The sequence below is a fragment of the Saimiri boliviensis genome, chromosome 3 (assembly GCF_048565385.1).
Source record: "Saimiri boliviensis isolate mSaiBol1 chromosome 3, mSaiBol1.pri, whole genome shotgun sequence".
NCBI lineage: Eukaryota > Metazoa > Chordata > Mammalia > Primates > Cebidae > Saimiri > Saimiri boliviensis.
Window position 1 is genome coordinate 76,258,560 of NC_133451.1, and position 27,209 is coordinate 76,285,768.

General features: G+C 38.5%; 1 protein-coding gene across 1 annotated transcript in view; it reads left to right on the top strand.

Annotated features, from left to right (window-relative positions):
- COPS4 (COP9 signalosome subunit 4) overlaps nt 1-26,946 on the top strand; it is a 47,968-nt gene extending 21,022 nt beyond the window's left edge. The window contains exons 5-10 of the mRNA XM_039468400.2: nt 2,790-2,943; nt 3,107-3,257; nt 8,185-8,355; nt 16,284-16,399; nt 19,905-19,989; nt 26,420-26,946. Coding sequence (XP_039324334.1) covers nt 2,790-2,943; nt 3,107-3,257; nt 8,185-8,355; nt 16,284-16,399; nt 19,905-19,989; nt 26,420-26,553 — 811 coding nt within the window. The 3' untranslated portion in view covers nt 26,554-26,946. The remainder of the gene's footprint in view (nt 1-2,789; nt 2,944-3,106; nt 3,258-8,184; nt 8,356-16,283; nt 16,400-19,904; nt 19,990-26,419) is intronic.
- The last annotated feature ends 263 nt before the right edge of the window (nt 26,947-27,209 follow it).

Consider the following 27,209-nt stretch of genomic DNA (forward strand, 5'->3'; position numbering starts at 1 on the left):
CGTCATTGCACCCCAGCCTGGGTGACCCCAAAAAAAAAAAAAAAAAGATGGGGCCAGGTGTGGTGGCTCATGCCTATAATCTCAGCACTTGGGAAGCTGAGGTGGGCAGATCACCTGAGGTCAGGAGTTCGAGACCAGCCTGACCAACATGGTGAAATCCCATCTCTATTAAAAGTATTTAAAAAATTAGCTGTTTGTGGTGGTGAGCACCTGTAACCCCAGCTAATTGGGAGGCTGAGGCAGGAGAATTGCTTGAACCCAGGAGACGGAGGTTGCAGTGAGCTGACATGGTGCCACTGCACTACAGTCTGGGTGGCAGAGTGAGATTCCATCTCAAAAAAAAAAAAAAAAAAAATGATGGTTTATAACTCTTACCCAACTAGTCTTACCTCTTGATGTGTATAATTTTTTAAAAAAGAATTTATAGTTCTTTATGAAACGTTTCTCCTAAGTATATTGTATGAGAAGGATGAAAGGTGTGAGACTGTTGGTTATTGTATTGAAAACACTTCCTCGAGTTGGCAAGTATAAAATGGCACCAACTGTGAAGGGCTTAAAAATATCTTCAGCTGCCTCTCTACTCCTTTACTGTCTACTTCACCTGTGAAGGAGGGATTCTTTTTTTGATCTTCATTAACATTTGCAATAGTGAGGCAGACACTGCTTCAGACATCTTGCCTTTTGTGCATTATTTATGAAATTACTAGGTAATGATGCTCCTTGAAAAAGCAGCCAGTTTGTTTAAAAAAAAAAAAAAGCCTTCATATGTAGATGTTGAATTTTGCATTTCAGGGTCCCCTTAATAATTTGGTAGTTTGAAGGGTTTTCTTGATTGCTTTGATCTTATATTTTCTCCCTAGCACAGGGCAATTGATTATTTTCAGTGGTAGTTGAAATAAATATAAAATTAGATATTGTTTTTTTCCAGTGGTCATAACTATCATTTTTTTTTTTTTTTTTTTTTTTTGAGACGGAGTTTCGCTCTTGTTACCCAGGCTGGAGTGCAATGGCGCGATCTCGGCTCACCGCAACCTCCGCCTCCTGGGTTCAGGCAATTCTCCTGCCTCAGCCTCCTGAGTAGCTGGGATTACAGGCACGCACCACCACGCCCAGCTAGTTTTTTGTATTTTTAGTAGAGACGGGGTTTCATCATGTTGACCAGGATGGTCTTGATCTCTCGACCTCGTGATCCACCCGCCTCGGCCTCCCAAAGTGCTGGGATTACAGGCTTGAGCCACCGCGCCCGGCCTATAACTATCATTTTAATAGTACTCTAGCTTATCTATGAGGATACCAAAGAGATAAAAATGTCATTGGTTTTCTAAACAAGTTAAAGTGACTAAATGTAGACTTTGAATAAATGGAAACTTTTTCTTTAAAAAAATCATTCATTCTGATTATGAAAGTAATTGACGTAACAGTTAACACGGCAAAAAATTGTAAATTCGAGAATAGTGTTATACATAGCAATGTAAATTTGAATTGTGAATGGAAAAAAATACAGAATATTAATATATGCAAAACAAAGTTGCATAAATTTCTCCTCCCATTTCCTTCCCTCCCAAATCAATAAAGTATAGAATTATTTTCAAAGCTGGGGCCAAGTGAATTATAAACTCTGTGTTCTTGCCACATGGTGGCACCACTTTTACAGATAAATAGAATTTTTCTATTAGGATTAATCTTGAATTATATGAGTTTTGAATTATGTGAGATCTTCAGTTATGTATTTCTGGCATAAAATGTGACCACGGAGATGAAGGAGAAAATGAAAACCACTTATCTCACTACCCACAGATAATTGCTGTTACTATTTTGATATATGTGTATAGAAATATATTTTAATAGTTTTTTACATACTGTTTTATCTAGTTTTTTTACTTAGCAAAAATATGGTGGCTATTCTAATAATGATTATAATTATATAGTATTCTACCATTTTTCTGCACGATAAATTGATCACCAATAATGTCATAATGGGTGATTTCCATTTTTTTCCTAGCATAGATATTTATAAATAACTTTACAAATGAATATCATTTTAGATGCATATGTGTGGACATCCCTGGCTGTCTTTTTAGGTTTTCTTTTCTTGATTTTTTTTTTTTTTTGAGACGAAGTCTCGCTCTGTCCCCCAGGCTGGAGTGCAATGGGATGATATTGGCTCACTGCAACCTCCGCCTCCTGGGTTCAAGGGATTCTCCTGTTTCAACCTCCTGAGTAGCTGGGATTACAAGTGTGTGCCATCATGCCTGGCTAATTTTTCGTATTTTTAGTAGAGATGGGGTTTCACCATGTTGGTCAGGCTGGTCTCTCAAACTCCTGACCTCAGGTGATCCACCTGCCTAGATCTCCCAAATTGCTGGGATTATGGGCATGAGCCACCATGCCTGGCCTTAGGATTTATTTTCTAAAGATAAATGTATAGTGGGTTAAGGGTATATGCGTTTTAAAGGATTCAACAGATGGTTGGAGAGCATATTTCCAAATTGTTTTCTAGGAAGGTTGTCTCACTAGTCATATATAATATACCCCTAAACTGGGAAGTTGTTCTTGTAAGAGCTTTAGCTGGTAAGATTATCTGAGGATTAAAAGCAGCTAAGATATAATGGGATCAATGATAAAAATTCAAGAAAACTTACTTTTTAGTTTTTGTGTAATGCAGTAAAAAGTTTGATTCCCTTATGGTACCAGAATATATATGAGGCAAAAACAGCATATCTTCTATTATTCCTAAAATTTTCTTGACAAAATGTTGACTCATTATGAGTTTTTCTGTTACATCCTAGACAGTACAATGTAGATTATAAACTGGAGACTTACTTGAAGATTGCTAGGCTATATCTGGAGGATGATGATCCAGTCCAGGCGGAGGCTTACATAAATCGAGCATCATTGCTTCAGAATGAATCAACCAATGAACAGTTACAGATACATTATAAGGTAACAGCTGAGTTGATTTGGAATTAATTTTGTATTGGAGAAATTGTGATATACTAAGATGTTCCAGAACATCCGATAGATGCTCTTAAATATTAGAAATTCTTTCTGTTTTTTTTTTACTCTTTTTAATTTTTCCCTTAATTGAAACATTTTCCCTCTGTAGGTATGCTATGCACGTGTTCTTGATTATAGAAGAAAATTCATTGAAGCTGCACAAAGGTACAATGAGCTCTCTTACAAGACAATAGTCCATGAAAGTGAAAGACTAGAGGCCTTAAAACATGCTTTGCACTGTACCATCTTAGCATCAGCAGGTAAACACGTAGTAATTTATGTTTAAATAAACAGTTATCTTTGCTTGATAACTTGAGGTTGGTTACTATTGGGAAATTTAGCAAGGAACTGTTCTTCAAAGGGATGTCTTAATACAATTATGGTAAATGTAGTTTAAGTGTTTAAATAAAAACAAATAAAATGATTTGTTAAAATAATTTAATATGCTCATATCAGTCTGTTATGCATAGGTGTTAAGAATAGTTAAAAGAGATAATGTATAGTTTAGTTAAAATTTTACGAAAAAAATGGATATCGGCTGGGCATGGTGGCTCACACCTGTTATCCTGGCACTTTGGGAGGTCTAGGCAGGTGGATTACCTGAGGTCAGGAGTTTGAGATCAGCCTGACCAGCATGGTGAAACCCTGTCTCTTATTTTAAAAAAAAAAAAAAAAAAAAAAAAAAAAGGGATATCAAATTAAGTGAGAATTATGCAGAGTAAAATATAGATTGATTAAATGATAATTAATGTACTGCTTTTGGAATATTTTTTAACTTTCAAGCCTCAGTTTTAGATCTGGTATTCATCCTTTTCTTCAGTACATGTAACAAATAAATATTCTTTGTTCTTTTTACTAAATTATAGCATGTAAGTCACTTATGAAGTAGAAAGGGCATTAAGAGGAAATGCTAATTCTAAACCATAGCTTTTCTTTCTTTCCTTTTTTTTTTTTTTTGAGAAGGAGTCTCACTCTGTCTGTCGCCCAGGCTGGAGTGCAGTGGCGCCATCTCGGCTCACCGCAACCTCCGCCTCTGGGGTTCAAGGGATTCTCCTGCATCAGCCTCCTGAGCAGCTTGGACTACAGGGGCCTGCCGAAATACCCAGCTTATTTTTGTATTTTTAGTAGAGATGGGGTTTCACCATGTTGGCTAGGCTGGTCTCGAACTCCTGACCTCATGACCCACCTGCTTTGGCCTCCCAAAGTGCTGGGATTACAGGTGTGAGCCACCACGCCTGGCCTACCCATGGCTTTTCTTAAATCACTCTGTCACCCAGGCTGGAGTGCAGTTGCTCAATCACTGCTCACTACAACCTCAACCTCTTGTACTTGAGTGATCCTCCCATCTCAGCCTCTCAAGTAGCTGGAACTATTGGCACACACCACCATGCCCAGCTAATGTTTTTTAATTTTTTTATTTTGGGGAGAGAGTCTTGCTTTGTCACCAGGTGCCAGGCTGGAGTGCGGTGGCTCAATCTCAGCTCACTGCAACTTCCGCCCCCCAGGTTCAAGCCATTCTCCTGCCTCAGCCTTCCAAGAAGCTGGGACTACAGGTGTGTGCCACCATCCCCAGCTAATTTTTATATTTTAGTAGAGACGGGGATTCACTATATTGGCCAGCATGGTCTCGATCTCTTGACCTTGTGATCCGCCTGCCTCAGCCTCCCAAAGTGCTGGGATTACAGGTGTGAGCCACTGCACCTGGCTTTTTTTTGTATTTTTGTAGAGATGGAGTTTCTTCGTGTTGCCCAGTCTTGTTTCAAGCTCCTGGGCTCAAGTGATCCACCTGCCTTGGCCTCCCAAAGTGCTGAGATGACAGGTGTGAGCCACTACCCCCATCCCATTTTATTCTTTATAGACTAGTAATCTTATATTTTATTTTTTGTTATTGAAAAGTCAGTACATGAACATGGTACTGCTTCTTTTTCTAAAGAACTTTTAAGGGTTTCTTTCATTTCTTTCAATACAAATGGTAGCATGGGATACACACTTTTGTAACTTACCTTTTTATTATAACTGTATACATCATTATAGTGATCTTTACATGTCAGTACATATAACTAATTCTTTTTGATTTTCTGTTGTCTGGCTTTATCGTAATTTAGTCAGTCACAATGCTATAGTGATTATGCACATGTATGAGTATATGTATAGATTAACTTTCTGGATCCAGAGGTACATACTTCTGAATTTTTGATAGATGTTACACATTGCCTTGTACAGTTACACTCCAAACAGAAACATTCATGAGCTCCTGATTCCTCACACAGGTATTACCCTTTTTAAAAAAATTTTCTTTTCACTTTTAAAAAAACTTTTCTGATCTGGTAGATGAAAAACAGTATCTCACTTTAGGTTTAATTTGCATTTATGAATCCTTGAGCATTTTTCATATGTTTAAAAATTGTTGAAAAATCTGTATTTCTTTATTGAGTGAATTATACATTTATGTCAATTGGCCATTTTTTGAGTTGTTTGTCTTTTCTGGGTGACTTGTAAAACCTCATTAGATACAAAGGAAAATCAAAATTTTTCCTGACTTGTCTCCTTTTTGGTTTTATTTGTGACATTTTTGCCATGCAGAACCTTTTAATTTTTACTTAATTACATTTATTAATCAATCTTTCTTTAATGGCTTCTGGGTTTTGTTGACTTGCTTAAAAAAGTCTTCCCTACTATGAAATTATATGTAGTTTTAAGTTCCCCCATGTTTTCTTTCAGTACTTTAGGTTCTTAAATTCCTTGGTGTCAGGACCTTTTTACACTCTGAAAAAGTACTGAGAACCTGAAAACTTTTGTTTATGTAGATTATATCTACTGATTATTAGAAATTACTTGAGTAATTTAAGAAAATTTATTATTTTAAATGAACAGTAATAGACCCATTACATATAAACATAAATGCCATAGTTTTATGAAAAATAACTATATTTTTTCCAAAGCAAAAAATGTTACTGGGAGTGGAATTGTTTTACATTTAAAAATTTTTTTCGCTGTCTAGCTTAATAGGAAATAGCTCAATTCTTATAGGTACTTCCACATTCACTCCATTTTGATAGGTTGTTTTAGTTAAAGTATATGAAGAAAATTCAGCCTCACACAGACATGTAGCTGGAAAAGTTAAGCACATTTTAATCACATTTTCAGGTAATTGTGGATATTCTTTGGTACTATACTTGACAGACGGTATAGGTTCTTTTTTTTTTTTTTTTTTTGAGACAGAGTCTCGCTGTGTTGCCCAGGCTGGGGTGCAGTGGCATGATCTCGGCTCACTGCCATCTCTGCCTCCTGGGTTTAAGCAATTCTCCTGCCTTGGCTTCCTGAGTAGCTGGTATTACAGGCACGTGCCACCTTGCCTGGCCAGTTTTTTAATTTTTGTAGAGACGGGGTTTCACCATGTTGACCAGGATGGTCTCGATCTCTCGACCTCGTGATCCACCCGCCTCAGCCTCCCAAAGTGCTGGGATTACAGGCTTGAGCCACCGCGCCCGGCTTATTTTTTTTGATAAGTGAAATCATATAGTGTATTCTTTCTTTTTGTTCAATTTTATGAAATATATCCATATGGCTATGTGTAGTTGTACTTTCTTCATTTTCCTTGTTATATAATATTCCATTGTATGAATATACCACAATTCATTTATCCTAATTTCTTATTGGCTGCTAGGAATAGTACTGCTATGAACATTCTTGTATATTTGACTCACCTTTTTATTTATTCAGTGTATGATGATAAATTACAATTGTTATTCTTTTTGATGATCAAATTGTTCCAAACATGACTAGATTATGTCTTTTATTTATTTATGTACGTATTTATTTTTTTTTAATGGAGATGAGGTCTTGCTATGTTGGCCAGGATAGTCTCAAACTCCTGGCTTCAAGGGATCCCTTCATCTTGATCTCCCAACGTGCTGGGATTACAAGCATGAGCCACCTTGCCTGGCTGATTCTGTCTTTTTGACATGGCCCCGTTAATCTTTGAGTATTTCCTGCGAATCAGTAGAAAAAGATGACTTGGATTTATCTTGTATTTTCCCTGCCTCAGACTTAAAGTCAGCTATTTTTCAAGGATTCCTAGCTCTTTTAAATGAGCTACCAAGATTTGGATATGTAGATATGAGTACCTATGCTCATTGCTTCTGGGTGTCATTGTGGTTAGGCTCTTCTGGTAAAAAGAGCTAGAAATATATTTAAAAAGAAAAAGGTCATTGATAGGATCATTTTAATGAGTTTGATTTTTTTAAATGTCATCAGTTGCACTAAAGGTCCTAGAAAATATAAATTGGAACTATGAATATTGTTTCCTATCAGATATTTGTTCATCTTTTGTAAACTTTTAATTAACAAAATAATGAAGTTTATTATAGAAATACAAATAAGAAAAGGAGAATAGAAATCACTTGTTCTTCCAACCACTTGTAACATTTTGGCATCTATCCCAGATTTTTCATGGATGGCTATATAGTTGCTCCTCTTTATCTGTGGATTCCATGTTTCTGAATTTTCCTCCTTGCTAAAATTTTATTCATAATTTCAAAGTCAATACTTGAAGCACTTCCGCAGTCCTTTGCAGGTATGTGCAGGGTAACAAAACATTTGAATGTCCTGACACGTGTTTCCGCTTGAGGTTGAACATGCAGATTCCCTGCTTGCTGTTTTACTTTTATAATGTACACAGATGTCCTTTTCATGGTCTGTTTAAGATCACGTTTTTCACACTTTTGTTCTGTTATCAGTGATTTTGCTGTTTAAAATGGCACCAGGCCATAGTGCTGAAGTGCTGTCTCGGAGGTGTTCTTAAGTGCCTTATGGAGAAAATGTGTGTGTTAGATAGCTTCATTTATATATGATTTATAGTGTTGGCCGTGAGTTCAATGTTAATGAATCAACAGTATGTATTAAATAGGATGTCTTTAAACAGAAACACACATAAAACAAGATTACAGATTAATTGGCAGATAAATAAATGTTGTGACCAGGTGCTCACAAGAACCTAACCTTATATTCCCATAGGAGTAGCAGGTTGGTGTTTGATAATTCAGCATTGTCAGTGACTACAGACCATAATTACCGTGAATAATGAGTATTGACTGTATATCTAGTAGGCAAAAATGAAGTTGTAAGATATTTTTTTTTTCTGATGAAACGTTGTAAAAACATTTGATGCTCATTTGTTTCCTTTAGGACAGCAGCGTTCTCGGATGCTAGCTACTCTTTTTAAGGATGAAAGGTGCCAGCAACTTGCTGCCTATGGGATCCTAGAGAAAATGTACCTGGACAGGATCATCAGAGGAAATCAGCTTCAAGAATTCGCTGCCATGCTGATGCCTCACCAAAAAGCAACTACAGCTGATGGTGATGATCATGTCTTATGTGTATATGGTAGTCTGTAATTAGGTACAGACTAGTGGAAATCATGTTAAATTAGAAGCATCTTGCTGTCTTTTAATAATAATTTTATATAACATTTCCTCATTAAAAAAAGGAATTAGTTTTATTTTTTATTTTCTTTTGAGACAAGAGTTTTACTCTTGTTGCCCAGGCTGGAGTGCAGTGGTGCAGTCTTGGCTCATTACAACCTTCGCCTCTTAGGTTCAAGCAATTCTCCTGGCTCTGCCTCCCGAGTAGCTGGGATTATAGGCAAGTGTCACCACATCCAGCTAATTTTGTGTTTTTAGTAAGACAGGGTTTCACCATTTTGGCCAGGCTGGTCTTGAACTCCTGGTCTCAAGTGATCCACTTGCCTCAGCCTTGCAAAGTGCTGGGATTACAGGTGTGAGCCACTGTGCCTGGCTAAAAAGAGGAATTATTGACTGAAGATAAGTGCCTATAGATCTAGGCTTATAGTATTAAAAATAACAGCCCTGTCATAAAGCATTTTGTGAAATAATGCATTTTTTGGAAACTATAAAAGCAGAAAAATTATGGACTATGCTTATAATTCCTGACTTAAAAAAATACTCAAACCTTTTGTAAGTAACTTAAGCATCATCTGCCAGGTGCGGTGGCTCATGCCTGTAGTCCCAACACTTTGGGAGGCTGAGGTGGGTGGATCACCTAAGGTTAGGAGTTTGAGACCAGCCTGGGCAACATGGTGAAACCCCATCTCTACTAATAATACAAAAATTAGCTGGGTGTGGTGGCAGGTGACTGTAATCCCAGCTACTCGGGAGGCTGAAGTGTGACAATCACTTGAACCCAGCAGGCGGAGGTTGCAGTGAGTCAAGATCGTTCCATTAGACCCCAGCCTAGGCAACAAGAGCGAAATGTCGTCCGCCCAAAAAATTAATCTTAGCATTAAATTATAACAGAGCATGATTATCCCGTCCTATTTTAGAGCGAAATTTGGCTTAGTAGTTTGTCCCAAGGTTACTCAGTGTAAAGTGTTGCCAATAAGAATAGAACTTACTGTTATATCTCCTAGTTAAGGGCGATGTAGGATGTATTTGCTTAAGTCACACTGCCTTGGCCAGGAAAGAATAGTTACTTCTTCATAACATATATTTTTATCTCGGCTTGTCTACAGAGGTTTTAAAGTAGTTTGTAATGATAACTCACACAATAATAAAAATAGACGTAGGACAACCAGAAACATGCAAAAGGTCAAGAGCAATATGCGTATCTGGGCTGGGCACAGTGGCTCATGCCTGTAATCCCAGCACTTTGTAAGGCCAAGGTGGGCAGATCACCTGAGGCCAGGAGTTCGAGACCAGCCTGGCTAACATGGTGAAACCCCATCTCTATTAAAAATACAAAAATGAGCCAGGTGTTGTGGCAGGTGCCTATAATCTCAGCTACTTGGGAGGCTGAGGAAGGAAATTGCTCGAACCTGGAGGGCAGTGAGCCAAGACTGCACAACCGCACTCCAGCTTGGGCAACAGAGCAAGATGCTGTCTCAAAAAAAAAAAAAAGAATATGCAGATCTGTTAGACTCGCTGCATTGGGTTCATTGTCATCCTATAGAGAAGAGAAATTAGCTGTAAAGAGTCATTTATGTAGAGGCTGACTGAAAGATATACACGTCATGCAAATTTACTGCCCTGAGTTAAACCAGCCCAGTGAAGGCATTGTATTGACCTCCTATTGAGTTGCTTTCATTTAATTACATGTCAAGAAGCAAGTCAGTTGATTCTCATCTTTCTATCTAAAGGAGACTTTTTATTTCCATAGGATATTTTTTATGCATATCCTTAGGAAAAATTCCTTTCTGGCCTTAATCTTAGTTGTGATTCTTCTGAGCAATTTGTTTTTCACCTTATTTAAACACACTGTGAATCGATAAACTCATTAGTTTTCTTATTTTGGTTGGCTGCTAGAAAGCTTCAAATTAAATTTGTGGCCTACCTGTGAATAGTACATATGTATTTTCATTGTTGCTACTCTTGGTTCTCCTTTTGACTTTTAAATTCTGTCTTCTGCGTATTTTGGACAGCTATACGTTCTTTTTGAAAGATGTCTGATACACAATTCAAAGGCGAGACAAACTTTTAAAAGTTTCCAGAATTGATATAATTGGGCTTCAGATTTGACTTGAGCTTTCTGGCCGTGAGAGAAAAGTGAAAATATATAATTAATTTGATAATTGTTTTCAGAAAAGAAACATACTTACTAGGATCTCTGTGGAGCAAGTGATTCTCACCTGGGACTGTATGTCGGGGAAAGATGTTTGTTTTCTTCCTCTTCCATTTTAAACCTTACTGTTTCTCTTAGACATTTTTGGACATTTTTGCTTAAGGTATTACAACCCTAGGCTAGAAAGTTTTTTTAAAAAAATTTACATTTCAGTGGTTTTTGGTATATTATCAATTGTGCAATATCACTATTATCTGCTTTCTGCCCTGTAGATTTGTCTATTTTGGTCTTTTAATATAAATGGAATCCTACAAAATAAGGCCTTTTGTGACTGGCTTCTTTCACTTAGCATAATTTTTCCAAGGTTCATTCATGTTTTAATATGGATCAGCACTTCATTCCTTTTTATTGCCAAATAAATTATATGGATGTACCATCTTGTTTATTCATCAGTTTGTAGACATTGAGGTTGTTTACACTTTGGGACTATTAATAATGCTACTATGAACATTCATATGAAAGGTTTTTTTTTTTCTTTTTGAGAAAAGACCGCAGAGGGTCTCACTCTGTGGCCTAGGCTGGAGTGCAGTGGTACCATCATGGCTTACTGCTGCAGCCTTGATCTCCCAGGCTTAGATGATCCTCCCACCTCAGGTAGCCTTCCAGGTAGCCGGGCATGCACTACCATACCCGGCTAATTTTTTGTATTGTTTGTAAAGACAGGGTTTTGCCATGTTGCCCACGCTGGCCTTCAATTATTGGACTGAAGCGATCCACCCATCTCTGCCTCCCAAAGTACTGGAATTACAGGGATGAGCCACTGCGCCCAGCTGATGTAAAAGTTTTTGTAAGGATATAGGTTTTTAATTCTCTTGAGTATATACCTAGGAATGGAATTACTGAGTTATATAATAACTCATGTGTTTATTAGTCTTTTAGGGAGCTGCCAGACTGTTTTCCAAAGCAGTTGCTCCATTTTATATTTCCTCCACCTGTGTGTGAAGGTTCCAATTTCTCTACATTGTCATCTACACTTAGTATTTTGAGACAGAGTCTCACTCTGTTATGTAGGCTGGTACAGTGGCACAGTTACGGCTCACTACAGCTTCGACTGCCTATGTTCAAATGATCTTTCCATCTCAGCCTCCTGAGTAGGTGGGACTACGGGTGTATGCCATCATGCCCAGATAATTTTTGTATCTTGTAGAGACAGAGTCTCATTTTGTTGCCTAAACTGGTTTTGAACTGCTGGGCCTAGGCCTAGGCCTCCCAAAGTGTTGGGATTACAGGCATAAGCCACCATGCCCTGTCTTCTCCACACTTATTATTATGTGCCTTTTTAAGTTAGCCATCCTAGTGTGATTTTGATTTACATTTTCCTGATAGGTAGTTATGTTGAATACCTTTGTGCTAACTGGCCATTTGTGTATCTTCTTCAGAGGAATGTCTATTCAAATCCTTTGCTAATTTTTAAATTAGGTTGTCACTTTATTATAGAATTGTAAGAATTCTTTATGTAGTTTAGATACAAGTCTCTTATTAGTAAATGATTACAAATGTTTTCTCCCATTCTGTGTGTTATCTCTTCACTTTTTTGATGATATCCTTTGAAACACAAAAGTTTTAAATTTTGAAGTACAGTTTATTTGTTTTTGTTGTTGTTGTGTTATAGTTAGGTGTCATATTGAAGAAACCACTGCCTAATCCAAGGTAATGAAGAAGACTTGCTTTGTTTTCTTCTAAAAGTTTTATAGTTCTAGCACTTACATTTAGGTCTTTGATTCATTTAGAGTTAATTTTTGCATGTTGTGTGAGTTAGAGGTCCAACTTTATTCTTTTGCATGTGGATATCCAGTTGACCCAGCACTGTATGTTGAAAAGACTGTTATTTTTGCCCCTTTGAATTGTCATGGCACCCTTGCTTATCATCAGTCAATCATAAATGTGAGCGTTTATTTATGGACCCTCAATTCTATTCCACTAATATATATGTCTATCTTTATGCAAGCACTGTACTCTTTTGGTTGCTGTATCTTTGTAGTAAATTTTGAAATTGGGATGTGTGAATCCAACTTTGTTCTTTTTTAAGATTGCTTTAGCTTTTTTTGGTCCCTTGAATTTCCATATGAGTTTGGTGTCAGCTTGTCAATTTCTGCAAAGAAACCAGCTAGGATTTTCATAGTGGGACTGCATCGAGTCTGTAGATCAATTTGAGGACCATTGCCATCGTGACTATTTTAGACTTCCATGTTTTTCTGTTTATTTAAATCTTCTTTAATTTCTTTCAACAGTGTTTTATAGTTTGTAGACTATAAGGTTTGCATTTTTATTCCTAACAACTTTTCCCTTTTTGATGCTGTTTTAGATAAAATTATTTTCTTAATTTCATTTTCTGCCTGTTCACTGAGGGTATATAGAAATACACTTGATTTTTGTGGATGCATAGATTTTTATAACTTCCACCTTTGGGGAATTTTACTTCGGCCACTACTAAGCACTGTTTCTATTTTTTTTTTTTTTTTTGAGACGGAGTTTCGCTCTTGTTGCCCAGGCTGGAGTGCAATGGCGCGATCTCGGCTCACCGCAACCTCCGCCTCCTGGGCTCAGGCAATTCTCCTGCCTCAGCCTCCTAAGTAGCTGGGATTACAGGCACGAGCCACCACGCCCAGCTAGTTTTTTGTATTTTTAGTAGAGACGGGGTTTCACCATGTTGACCAGGATGGCCTCGATCTCTCGACCTCGTGATCCACCCGCCTCGGCCTCCCAAAGTGCTGGGATTACAGGCTTGAGCCACCGCGCCCGGCCTGTTTCTATTTTTGAACTACTAAATGAGTGTAGTAATAATTTTCCACTTATCACATAGATAATTTTGAGAAATAAGATTTCTAAAAAGTTAACTACAACATTTTTATTTCCTTCCTTCCCACCTAAAGAGGCAGTCTTTTTTTTTTCCTTTTGAGATGGAGTTTTGCTCTTGTTGCCCGTACATTGCACTGCAGTGCAATGGCATGATCTCAGCTCACCCCAACCTCTGCCTCCCAGATTCAAGCAATTTTCCTGCCTCAGCCTCCTGAGTAGCTGGGATTACAGGCATGCCCCACCATGCCTGACTAATTTTGTATTTTTAGTAGAGATGGGTTTCTCCTCGTTAGTCAGGTTGGTCTAGAACTCCTGACCTCAGGTGATCCACCCGCCTCAGCCTCCCAAAATGTTGGAATTACAGGCGCGAGCCACTGTGTCCAGCAATACAATCTTTTTAACTGGGTATACTGCTGTACTATGTATATATATATAAATAATGACTGGGCACAGTGGCTCATGCCTGTAATCCCAGCACTTTGGGAGGCTAAGGTGGGAGCGTTGCTTGAGCCTGGGAGTTTAAGACGAGCCTGTGCAACATAGTGAGGCCTCAGCTCTACAAAATATAAAGAAAAACAGCCAGGCATGGTAGTATATGCCTATGGTTCTAGCTACTGGGGAGGCTGAGGTGGGAGGATTGCTTGAACCCAGGAGGTCAAGGCTGCAGTGAGCTGTGATCACCCCAGGCACAAAAAAATTGTGATAAAATATATATAACATAAAAATTCCCATTTTAATCATTTTTAGGTGTACAGTTCTGTGGCATTAAGTACTTTCACATTGTTGTACAACCATCACCAACATCCATCTTCAGACCTTTTACATTTTCCCAACTGAAACTCTGTACCTATGAAACTCCTTTTTCTTGCCTCCCCTCTGCCTGCTGTACTGATAGATTGGGAGAGGAACCGACTGAGGAGAGAAGTTTTTATTCTTTTTCTTTCTTTTTTCTTTTTCTTTATGTTAGTCACAGTTGTGCTCTGTTGCCCAGGTTAGAGTGCAGTGGTGCAGTCATGGCCTACTGCAGGCTGGAACAAAGTGGCTGGAGGTACAGGTGCACATCACCATGCCCGGTTAATTTTTTAATTTTTTTGTAGAGTTGGGGGTCTCACTATGTTGCCCAGGCTACTCTTGAACTCCTGGCCTCAAGCAACCCTCCCACCTCAGCCTTCCAAAGCACAGGGATCACAGACATGAGCCACTGTGCCTGGCTAAGCCGTCCTTTTTTTTTTTTTTTTTTTTGAGACAGGGTCTCACTCTTTTGCCCAGGCCGGGGCTGGCATGATGCCGCGTCTCACTGCAGCCTTGACCTATTGGGCTTAAATGATCCCTCCACCTCCACCTCCACCTCCCCAGTAGCTTGGAATATAGGTGTGTGCCACCACACCCTGCTAATCTTTAAATTTTTTTGTAGAGACAGGGTCTCTCCATGTTGCCCAGGCTGGTCTTGAACTCCTGGGCTCAAGCAGTCCTCTCGTCTTGGCTTCCCAAAGTGCTGGAATTACATGGATAATTACTGTGCTGGGATTACATGGATAATTACTGTGCAGTAATTACATGGTAATTACAGTGCCTGGCTGCTTTTTTGAACATATTAAATTTGAGATATTTGTAAATTACTGAATTGGAGATTTAATTTAGGTAGTTGGCTATATATGTTTAAATTCAAAAGGGAGATTTAGATAGAAGTATGTATCCATCATTATCAGCATTTTGATGGTATTGAGACAATGTGGGATAAAAAGAGATCTAGGTGCAAGATTAAGCCCTCTAATATTCGAGATAAGGAAAAGAAGGAGGAACCAGCAAGGGAGAGTAGGAGATAGCAGTTAAGTGAAAAACTAGCAGGTCATGGGTGGAATTCTGGAAAAGGAGAAATGAGGCATTATAAGAAAAAGGGGTTCTCAGAATACTTCTCTTGAAGTTTTTAAGTATATTTTGTCCCTTGCATCCATTATGGTAGTAAGAATTCAGCAGAAATATGTAAGCATTTGGTGAGCCCAGTGATCTAATACATTCGAAGTGGGATATTGGGTCCAGTACGTTATCAGGTACCATATGATCTCACTTAAGAGAGGATTCGATGCCTGATCTCCCAGGAAGGTTAGCCTGATTGTGCCTTCTGGATATTTCTCACATTTGCCTTGGTTTGATGCTTGTGGAGTGCTCAAAAGAATAGACATCAGACAGTTTATCAGGCTTGCAGAAAAGGTTGCGTGATTGTTGTGCTGCTGCTTGCTATACAAGTTTGTTTGTAGAAAGAAAAGTTAATGGGCCAGATGCCACAGCTCATACCTGTAATGGCAGCACATTTGGAGGCCCATGTGAGTGGATTACTTGAGGCCAGGTGAGAGCAGCCTGGCCAACATGGTGAAACCCTGTCCCTACTAAAAATACCAAAAATTAGCTGGGTGTGGTGGTGCGCACCTGTAGTCCCAGCTACTTGGGAGACGGAGGGACAAGAATCACTTGAACCTGGGAGGCAGAGTTGTAGTGAGCAGAGATCCTGCCACTGTACTCCAGTCTGGGCAACAGAGTGAAACTCTTATTTCAGAAAAACAAAAAAGTCAATCAATTTGATAGCATAAAGAAGCAAAATTCCAAACCCAAAGCGTTAGATTTATTTACTTAGTTAATAATTATTTGCCCATCACTCATTTGCTAAATGTTATTTTTATTTAATTGTACATTAATGAAACTATATCATACATTGGTTACTTTTAAAATTTTGATCAGAGGAGTAAAGAGGATGAGTTACTATATACCTAGAAGTTTTCAGAAAAAATGATGCATCTTTTTGGAGTATAAAACTAGTTTCAAACTTGTAACCATCTTATATATGTTTATTTAAGGTTCCAGCATCTTGGACAGAGCTGTTATTGAACACAATTTGTTGTCTGCAAGTAAATTATATAATAATATTACCTTTGAAGAACTTGGAGCTCTTTTAGAGATTCCTGCGGCTAAGGTATTTTCTTGATTCCAATACATAAAAAGGAAGTTAAGAGATGTAACTATTAAGATAATGAGAAAATAAAATATATAATTGATAAATGTTGGAAACAACAGAATTACACATAAAAAGCCACAAGTAAATGTAAATAAATTATTTAAATGTTAAAATAGGCCTATTGTTTATTAGTGTAATTGTCTTAGTGGAACTGTTTTTGGTGTTTTAATTAGTGTAATTGTTTTTGTTTTTTTTTGTGTGTTTTGTGACAAGGGGATCTAGAATAGAAATCTTCCAGGAGTTTCAGGTTATGACACCCATTTTCTGAGAATATCTTTGTTTGGTGTCTGTTTAAATCTACTGTATCGTAATTTTTGATTTCTGACTAAGATTTTGATAAATGCCTTACTTTTTTGTGCCCTAGATTGACTCAGAGTTTAAATGCTTCATCTTTTTGAGACAATGATATGGTAATACTCCAGGCTATTTCCAAGCTTCTGTGCTTGGATTTAACTTAAGAAGTTGACTGATTTACTAGGGAACTTAATTTTATTGTTAGTCATAGGGTTTGGTTAGCTGTGTATACATTTCAACAAAGTACCAATGCCATTTATTTATTTATTTATTTGAGACGGAGTTTCGCTCTTGTTACCCAGGCTGGAGTGCAATGGCGCGATCTCGGCTCACTGCAACCTCCGCCTCCTGGGTTCAGGCAATTCTCCTGCCTCAGCCTCCTGAGTAGCTGGGATTACAGGCACACGCCACCATGCCCAGCTAATTTTTAGTATTTTTAGTAGAGACAGGGTTTCACCATGTTGACCAGGATGGTCTCGATCTCTTGACCTCGTGATTCACCCGCCTCTGCCTCCCAAAGTGCTGGGATTACAGGCTTGAGCCACTGCGCCCGGCCTATTTTTTATTTTTTATTTTTACATTTTTTATCCAATAAGAATGAGCTTGGAAAGCGTTTAGAATGTGTTGCAGGTATCATTTACAAAATATTCTCTTAATTTTAAATAAAATTAAGCAGTCAACCTTACTTTTAGCTAATTTGTAAACCTTAAAAGGTATACATACATTCATACAGTCACATTCTCCATTCTCTTTTCTTTTTTTTTTTTTTTTTTTTTTTTTTTGAGACGGAGTTTCGCTCTTGTTACCCAGGCTGGAGTGCAATGGCGCGATCTCGGCTCACCGCAACCTCCGCCTCCTGGGTTCAGGCAATTCTCCTGCCTCAGCCTCCTGAGTAGCTGGGATTACAGGCACACGCCACCATGCCCAGCTAATTTTTAGTATTTTTAGTAGAGACAGGGTTTCACCATGTTGACCAGGATGGTCTCGATCTCTTGACCTCGTGATTCACCCGCCTCGGCCTCCCAAAGTGCTGGGATTACAGGCTTGAGCCACCGCGCCCGGCCTATTTTTTATTTTTTATTTTTACATTTTTTATCCAATAAGAATGAGCTTGGAAAGCGTTTAGAATGTGTTGCAGGTATCATTTACAAAATATTCTCTTAATTTTAAATAAAATTAAGCAGTCAACCTTACTTTTAGCTAATTTGTAAACCTTAAAAGGTATACATACATTCATACAGTCACATTCTCCATTCTCTTTTCTTTTTTTTTTTTTTTTTTTTTTTTTTTGAGACGGAGTTTCGCTCTTGTTACCCAGGCTGGAGTGCAATGGCGCGATCTCGGCTCACCGCAACCTCCGCCTCCTGGGTTCAGGCAATTCTCCTGCCTCAGCCTCCTGAGTAGCTGGGATTACAGGCACACGCCACCATGCCCAGCTAATTTTTAGTATTTTTAGTAGAGACAGGGTTTCACCATGTTGACCAGGATGGTCTCGATCTCTTGACCTCGTGATTCACCCGCCTCGGCCTCCCAAAGTGCTGGGATTACAGGCTTGAGCCACCGCGCCCGGCCTATTTTTTATTTTTTATTTTTACATTTTTTATCCAATAAGAATGAGCTTGGAAAGCGTTTAGAATGTGTTGCAGGTATCATTTACAAAATATTCTCTTAATTTTAAATAAAATTAAGCAGTCAACCTTACTTTTAGCTAATTTGTAAACCTTAAAAGGTATACATACATTCATACAGTCACATTCCCTTTTCTTTTTTTTTTTTTTTTGAGACGGAGTTTCACTCTTGTTACCCAGGCTGGAGTGCAATGGCGCGATCTCGGCTCACCGCAACCTCCGCCTCCTGGGTTCAGGCAATTCTCCTGCCTCAGCCTCCTGAGTAGCTGGGATTACAGGCACGCACCACCATGCCCAGCTAATTTTTTGTATTTTTAGTAGAGACGGGGTTTCACCGTGTTGACCAGGATGGTCTCGATCTCTTGACCTCGTGATCCACCCCCCTCGGCCTCCCAAAGTGCTGGGATTACAGGCTTGAGCCACCATGCCCAGCCCACATTCCCTTTTCTCTGGCAGGGAAATTTTTTTGTCTGTCTGTTTGTTTTGTTTTTGGAGATAGGGTCTCGCTCTGTAACCCAGGTTGGAGTGCAGTGGTGTGATCATAGCTTACTGCTACCTCAGATTCATGAGTTCAAGCAATCTTCCTGCCTCAGCCTCCCAAATAGCTGGTACTACAAGTACACACCACCACACCTGGCTAATTTTTTTTTTTTTTTTTAAGAAACATGTTGCCCAGGCTGCTCTTGAACTCCTGGTCTCAAATGATCTTCCTGCCTCAGTCTCCCAAAGTGCTGGGATTACAGGCATGAGCCACTGTAACAGCAATGAAATTTTAATCAGAATTTTCTAACAATTCCGTCACTTGTACACATTCAATACACAGTAAAGGAAGAACAATTTGGGAGTCAAGGTTTAAGTTACCATTAAAATATACTTTCTTCTTGAGACTTTAAGGTATGATCTCTTGCTAAGACTATTGGAGGTGAATATATTTTTAACAATAAATGCTACTCACAGTCTGTTCAGGAGTGATAGGATTGACTGTGAAGATGGTCAGAATTAATAAATGACCAGGTCACAATCCAATTGGCTTATGCATAGTAAACACTAAATATGTCTTTAAGAGTTAGGTAGCCCATCTTTTACTTCCTTTTCATTGTCTTTTAAATTCTTTGAATTTGTTTTTGAATTTCAACATCTATTCTTGCTTTCAATTTTTAAATTTTTTGGGGTAGCAGATACTGCAGAAATTGAAATAAAATAAAAACTAGTTTGTTTGGGTTTTTTTAGAGGTGTGGATCCCAGTAAGAAGAAAAATTGATCATTTGCTTTTGAGCAGAGGAGAAAATGGTAAAAATGTTATATTCTTGTCCAAAATCTCACAAGGAAAACAGATCCCAGTTAACTTAAAATAATGACTTATGCGCAACAAGAATTGAGAAATAGCCAAATTTACAAGATTCACTCTTCTAGTGACAGGTGAACATATATGTAAAATTTAGTGATGTTAGTTAAACCAGAAGCTTTCAGTTCTCTTATCATATGTGAATATCTAAAAGATATGATAAAGTTTCTCAGAGTCTTTTTTTCCCCTCCAATAGGCGGAAAAGATAGCATCTCAAATGATAACAGAAGGACGTATGAATGGATTTATTGACCAGATTGATGGCATAGTTCATTTTGAAAGTAAGAGGTTTTGTATATTTCTGTCATAATGAAATAGCAGTGAACTGTTGTTATATTTATGATTAAAACATGTTGGACAGTTTCCTTTGACTAAAAATCTTACTGCTGGAATGAACTTATTTCCCAAAGAAATAATTTAAAATAATTCTTCATGAGCCTGGGGATAGTGGCTCATACCTGTAATCCCAGCACTTTCAGAGGCTGAGGCAGGCAGATCACCAGGAGTTTGAGATCAGCCTGGCCAACATGGTGAAACCCTGTCTCTACTAAAAATACAAAAATTAGCCTGGTGTGGTGGCATGCAACTATAGTACCAGCTATTCAGGAGACTGAGGCAGGAGAATCGATTGAACCCAGGAGGCAGAGGTTGCAGTGAGCCGAGATTGCACCACTGCACTCCAGCCTGGGCAACAGAGAGAGACTCTGTCTAAAAAAAAAAAAAAAAAAAAAAGTGTATATATATATATATATATATATATATATATATTTTCACAAATCTTACTGCAGGATTTTCTATGTTAAGGAAACATTTGAAACTCAAATTGTTATATTGTTATGCATGTTATGTCATTTATTATGTTATATCATGTATGTTCATTTATGCATCAAATATGTATTGACCACATACCATGTATCAGGCATATGGAATGACAGTTGCATTTCCTATTCAGCAACTCATTAAATTAATGGAGGCAGACAGGTAAGTGGATCCCTTGACTTTTTCATTGTCTAATACCTTCTCAGCTGCTTATTCCCACCTTATTTGCACCCTGGACCTTGCTGTACTCAGAACTGTTCCACGTGTAAAATTTTTATTTGAAATATCTCACTCTGTCCATAACCCTTTTTCTTATTTCTCTAGTGGTCTGTGGTCTGTCTCCATTATTCCCGGTTGAATTCTTCCTTGACCTTATTGGAGTTTCTGGTCCATTGACTCTTCTGTTTTCATCCAATTAGCACAGTCTTTTTTGTGCTGGAGAAGAGTCAGGCATCAGACAGGCTGATTCTTCTATAAATTCAAGGTCCTCAGCACTACATGGGATTCATGGTACATTTTTCTAGTGTACTCTTTTCCTATATTGCAATGACTATTTCAGTTTTGTTTTTTCTTAAATCTCTGACTTTTCTCCCCATTTACTTTCAGTAGAAAACCTTGTTTCCTATTTCAAAGGAGAAAAAAAGCTATCAGTATGAAATATTGTAACTTCTTTTTTAGTTTTTTTATTTTTATTTTTTCTCTGATTCAATTTGTTATTTTAACTTTTTGTTTTGTTTTGTTTTTGTTTTTGTGATGGAGTCTTGCTCTGTCACCAGGCTGGAGTGCAGTGGCGCAATCTCGGCTTACTGCAACCTCTGCCTCCTGGGTTCAAGCGATTCTCCTGCCTCAGCTTCCCGAGTAGCTGGGACTACAGATGTGCCACCATGCCCAGCTAATTTTTCCATTTTTTAGTAGAGACAGGATTTTACCATGTTGGCCAGGATGGTCTCGATCTCCTGACCTTGTGATCTGCCCTCCTCGGCCTCCCAAAGTGCTGGGATTATAGACATAAGCCACCGTGCCTGTCCCTATTTTAACTTCTTTATCAGATGTATAAGCACTTTAATTTTAGATGTAGATGTGAATCTTTTTCTTCCTTCATGTTTTACTGCAGGTGGTTTCCATCTCCCTGTCTGGTTCTTCCACTCGTTCTTTGGACCTTTTCTCTGATCCGTCCCTCTCCCCTCCCACTAAAAAACACTGGTTTAGGAACCTGAGGTTAGCAGTTATTTTAGTCTGTTTTCATCCTTTTTTTCCCCCCATCAATATTTACACATCCTCATGGCTCCCCCATTTTAATGAAAATTCTTATATCTTCCAAATCTTATCTTGACTTTTCAACATGTCAAATAGTGTTGATCTCACTACTTTTTGAACCTTCTCCCCACCACCACAGCCTTGACTTTTGTCATCTCTTCCTCCGATTCTACTTTTCCTCTCGTATCTCCAGCTATCCTTCATAGTCATCTTTGTAGAATCTGTAGTATCTTTAAATTTAAATACTAGTTACTTAGGGCTTAATCCTAGACCTTGTCCCACTTATGCTACTGAGTTTCTATGGGTACTCTCATCTATTTCCTTTGATTCAGCTACCATCTCTGTATAGACAATGCCTATATTAACCTTTCTAGGGCGAATCTTCTAAGTCCCAGCCCTATGGCTGTAGTTCACTACTAAGATGTTTCTACCTGATTGCTTCACGGGCATCTTAGCATGAACTTACCAAAAACTGAATGTATTATCTTCCCTTCCTGTGTGTCTCCCACAACCAACCAACCAGCCAGCCAGCCCCAAACCGCATTGTTAGCTTTCTCCAATATTCCTTACCTTGGGCTCAAACCATCCTCCCACCTCAAACTCCTGAATCCCTGAAGTGGTGGGGTTACAGGTGTGAGCCACTGTACCAGGTCCTTTTCTTCATTTCATACTATCACCAACCTGTTCTGAACCCTGCTGTCATAACCTCTTCAGGTGTTGAGAAGTAACCTTCTCTTCTCTTCTCTCTTTTCTCTCCCCTCTCCCTTCTCCCTTCTCCCCTCTCCCCTGTCCCCTCTCCCCTCTCCCCTTTCCCCTCTTCCCTCTTCTCTCTCTTTCTCCTATCTACAATTGCTCCTTTCTAGTCCAGTTCACTAATACGACTGGAATGATTATGTTCTTTTTAAAAAATTTTTTTTTAATTTTTCATTTTTCTTTATAACATAACATAGAATATGAGATTATGTTCTTTAAAAAAATGCAAACATAAAAAAGAAATGATTTTCCTGACTCTCCAGATTAGATATGGCTTTAAATTATATGTTCTAATGTCAGCCTGAATTTCTTCCTAGCATTAATCCTAGTTATTTTTAGTTGTGTAACTATTTGTATAAATGTCTATTTCAAATATGTTGTTCCTCAAGGCCGGTCTTGAGTTCCTGGCCTCAAATGATCCTTCTGCCTCAGCCTTCCAAAGTGCTATGATTATAAGCATAAAGTACTGTGCCTGGCTGATAGTTTTTTTTTTTTTGAGACGGAGTTTCACTCTTGTTACCAGGCTGGAGTGCAATGGCACCATCTCGGCTCACCGCAACCTCCACCTCCTGGGTTCAGGCAATTCTCCCGCCTCAGCCTCCTGAGTAGCTGGGATTACAGGCACGCGCCACCATGCCCAGCTAATTTTTGTATTTTTAGTAGAGACGGGGTTTCACCATGTTGACCAGGATGGTCTTGCTCTCTTGACCTCGTGATCCACCCGCCTCAGCCTCCCAAAGTGCTGGGATTACAGGCATGAGCCACCGCACCCGGCCAGTTTTTTTTTCTTTTCTTTTTTTTTTTTTTTTTAAGACAGAGTCTTGCTTTGTTGCCAGGCTGGAGTGCAGTGGTGCGATCTCAGCTCACTGCAACCTCCACCTCTCAGATTCAAGCGATTCCTCTGCCTCAGACTCCTGAGTAGCTGGGTCTACTATAGACATGTGCCACCACACCCGGCTAATTTTTTTGTAATTTAGTAGAGATGGGGTTTCACCACATTGGTCAGGATGGTCTTGATCTCCCGACCTCGTGATTCGCCCGCCGTGGCCTCTCAAAGTGCTGGGATTATAGGCAGGAGCCACTGTGCCTGGCCACCTGGCTGATAATTTTAACTTTATTTGTACTATGTGTTACGAATATTTTTTTCCATTCTGGCAGCTTTTCTTCTGGAAGACAATGCATAACATAAATACATTTTTAAACTTTTCCACCCAAATAGGTCAATGTTTTATTTTATGGCTTTTGAATTTTCTGTATTAAGAAAGTCTCCTATGGCAGGGCGCAGTGGCTCAAGCCTGTAATCCCAGCACTTTGGGAGGCCGAGGCAGGTGGATCACGAGGTCGAGAGATCAAGACCATCTTGGTCAACATAGCGAAACCCCGTCTCTACTAAAAATACAAAAAATTAGCTGGGCATGGTGGCGTGTGCCTGTAATCCCAGCTACTTAGGAGGCTGAGGCAGGAGAATTGCCTGAACCCAGGAGGCGGTGATTGTGGTGAGCCGAGATCGCGCCATTGCACTCCAGCCTGGGTAACAAGAGCGAAACTTCGTCTCAAAAAAAAAAAAAAAAAGAAAGTCTCCTATCTTGGAATAAAACTAGTATTTTCCTAAATTTTTCTAATGCTGTTTTTTTATATTTAGAAATTTAATCCATCTACAGTTTATTTATGTGGATAATTTTAGGTTATGGTCTAGTTGTTTTTTTTTTTTCTAGGCGAATAGTGAATTATCCAAGTATCATTTATTTATTTATTTAAATATATTTTTTTTCTTTTTTTTTTTTTAAAGACTGGGTTTCACCATGTTGGTCAGGCTGGTCTTGAACTCCTGACATCAGGTGATCCGCCTGCCTCAGCCTCCCAAAGTGCTAGGATTGCAGGCGTGAGCCACCACGCCCAGCTTCCAAGTATCATTTATTAAATAAAACATTCTTTCTGATTAAATTGTGATCTTTGACATATCTGATTTGGTTCCTCGTATATGTTTGGATCTATTTCTGTACCCTGTTTGGTTCCACTGATCTGCAACAATATAATAAAGTTATAGTAAATTTTAGTACTGGTAAAGCAACTACTGCTTCCCACTACTTTTTTTTTGTTGTTGTTAAATTGAACTCACATGGGCTGGGCACAGTGGCTTCCAATTGTGACCCTAATGCTTTGGGAGGCTGAGGTGGAAGAATTGCTGAAGCTCAAGAATTCAAGACCAGCCTAGGCAACATAGCGAGACCCCATTTCTACAGGAAAAAAGAAAAAAAGAAGGAAATTCACAAAACAGAACAGTAGCCATTTTAAAGTAAACATTTCATTGGCCTGTAGTACATTTACAGTGTTGTACAACCTCTAGCTCTGTCTAGATCCAGAACATTTTTATCTTCCCAAAGGAAGCCCTTGCCCTTTAAGCAGTTACTCTCCATTCCTTCCTTTCCCCAGCTTCTGGAAACCACCAATCCATCTTCTGTCTCTGGATTTACCTAGTCTGGATAGTCATATAAAAGGAATCATACAATATGTGACCCTTTGGCTGATTTCACTCAGCATAGTATCTTTAGGGTTCGTCCATGTCATGGCAGGTAATCAGTGCTTCATTCCTTTTTATAGCTGAATAGCATTCCATTGGATGGATATACCTCACTTCCACCACTGATTTTCATTTTCAGAATTATCTTGGCCATTCTCAAACACCAATTTTTTATGTTAACTTTAATAATTTTGCCCTGGTTAGAAAGCAAAATAGAAAATGGGGATTGTCTTTGGAATTTCTTTAAATTTATTTATTAAAGGAGAAGGACTGATATTTTTATATTGTATATTTCCACCTGGGATTGTGATTTGTGTCTACTCAAGTTATCTTTTGCCCTGTATTAATATTTTACAGGTTGCTTTTTCACTAAATCTGTGCCCTTTTTTGGTAAAGTTTGGTGCTGTTTTGAATGGGGCATTCCTTTCAATTTTTTATTTCTAACTATATAGTGCTGGTATAGAGAAAACCCTTGTGGATTCAAGAATACTTTTTTTTAGGGGTTTAAATGTTAACAATATTTATCCTTCAGAGTCAAGTAGACAGATTTGAATGTGTGAATAGACTTGCTTTCCCCAGTAGGTGGCAGTGTCTTGTGAATCTGCAAGCCTTAGTAGTGAAAAGACAGCTTGTCTTTTTTTGTTGTGGTTGAGGTTGTTGGGTTAGTTGGTTTTATTTTCTTTTCCCTAGTAATAGTAATGACATGCATCTGTATGTATTTGTTTTGTTTTATACTTTGTGCCAGTAATTTGCGTACTTTTGAAATTCTAGAAATTACAAAAAGGAAGAAACACTTTTCTTAACAGTTGTTTAAATAAGCCAGTTTTTTTGTTTGTTTGTTTTTTCTTTTTTTGAGATGGAGTTTTGCACTTGTTACCCAGGCTGGAGTGCAATGGCGCGATCTCGGCTCACCGCAACCTCCGCCTCCTGGGTTCAGGCAATTCTCCTGCCTCAGCCTCCTGAGTAGCTGGGATTACAGGCACGTGCCACCATGCCCGGCTAATTTTTTTAGTATTTTTAGTAGAGACGGGGTTTCACCATGTTGACCAGGATGGTCTCTATCTCTTGACCTCGTGATCCACCCGCCTTGGCCTCCCAAAGTGCTGGGATTACAGGCGTGAGCCACCGCACCTGGCCCAATAAGCCAGTTTTATTAGCCAAGATTTTTAGACTTTTAAAAGCTAATAAAAGTATTTATTGTTTTTATTTTTTTCTTTGAATAGATTTTTTTTTTTTTTTAGATATTAAAAAAAAACATGCCTGTTCCAAGAATAGGCATGTAAAAAGTATGTATCTTTTAACTCACCTTTGCTATGAATACAAAGAATAATTTTAATTTTGTATGTATTTTTTCCCCTTAGCACGAGAAGCCCTGCCAACATGGGACAAGCAGATCCAATCACTTTGTTTCCAAGTGAATAACCTTTTGGAGAAAATTAGTCAAACAGCACCAGAATGGACAGCACAAGCCATGGAAGCCCAGATGGCTCAGTGAATCCTTGCAGAACTTCTGTGCACATGACATCTTTTTCCATGTTGTGCAGATCAGTTTCACTATCTCCAAAGCATTTGCATCATGACCTTACACATTTCAATCCCTTTTATGCTGGATTCCGTTTAAAGAAGACATTATTAGAGCAGGAAGTACAAGCATTTAAAAATATGTAGTTCCCGTCTATTTCAGGGTTTCTGTGTATTAAGCTAACTCAGATGTTTTGAAAGCTTTTTCTTTAAACAGAGTAGGTGAAATATCTGTGGCTAAAAAGTTTGAGATTTGTGATAACTTTGTAGTCATGTAAAACTTAAGTGCTTTGTGCCTCTCCAAATGTGGTTATTCTAATAAATGGAGAAATGAGCCAAATAAAAGTAGTACTTTTGTTTTTAGTTAGCGAAGAGTATTTTGTTCCCTTTTTCTTCGATTCAGCAGACATTGATTTATGCCACATGCTAAAAATACAAAGATGAGTCATAATGCCTGTTCTCCAGGCATCCAAAGAGTCAAAGAGCCAAGAGACAGTAAGTTGAATACTTTCATTTGCTCCAAGTACTAGAGCACACTGAGAGTAGCTCTTCATTAGCAGAGAGAAGTCAGGGAAGGCTCCACAGAGGGTTGTTTTAGCTGGGCTTTATAGAAAAACAAAGATGGGAGAA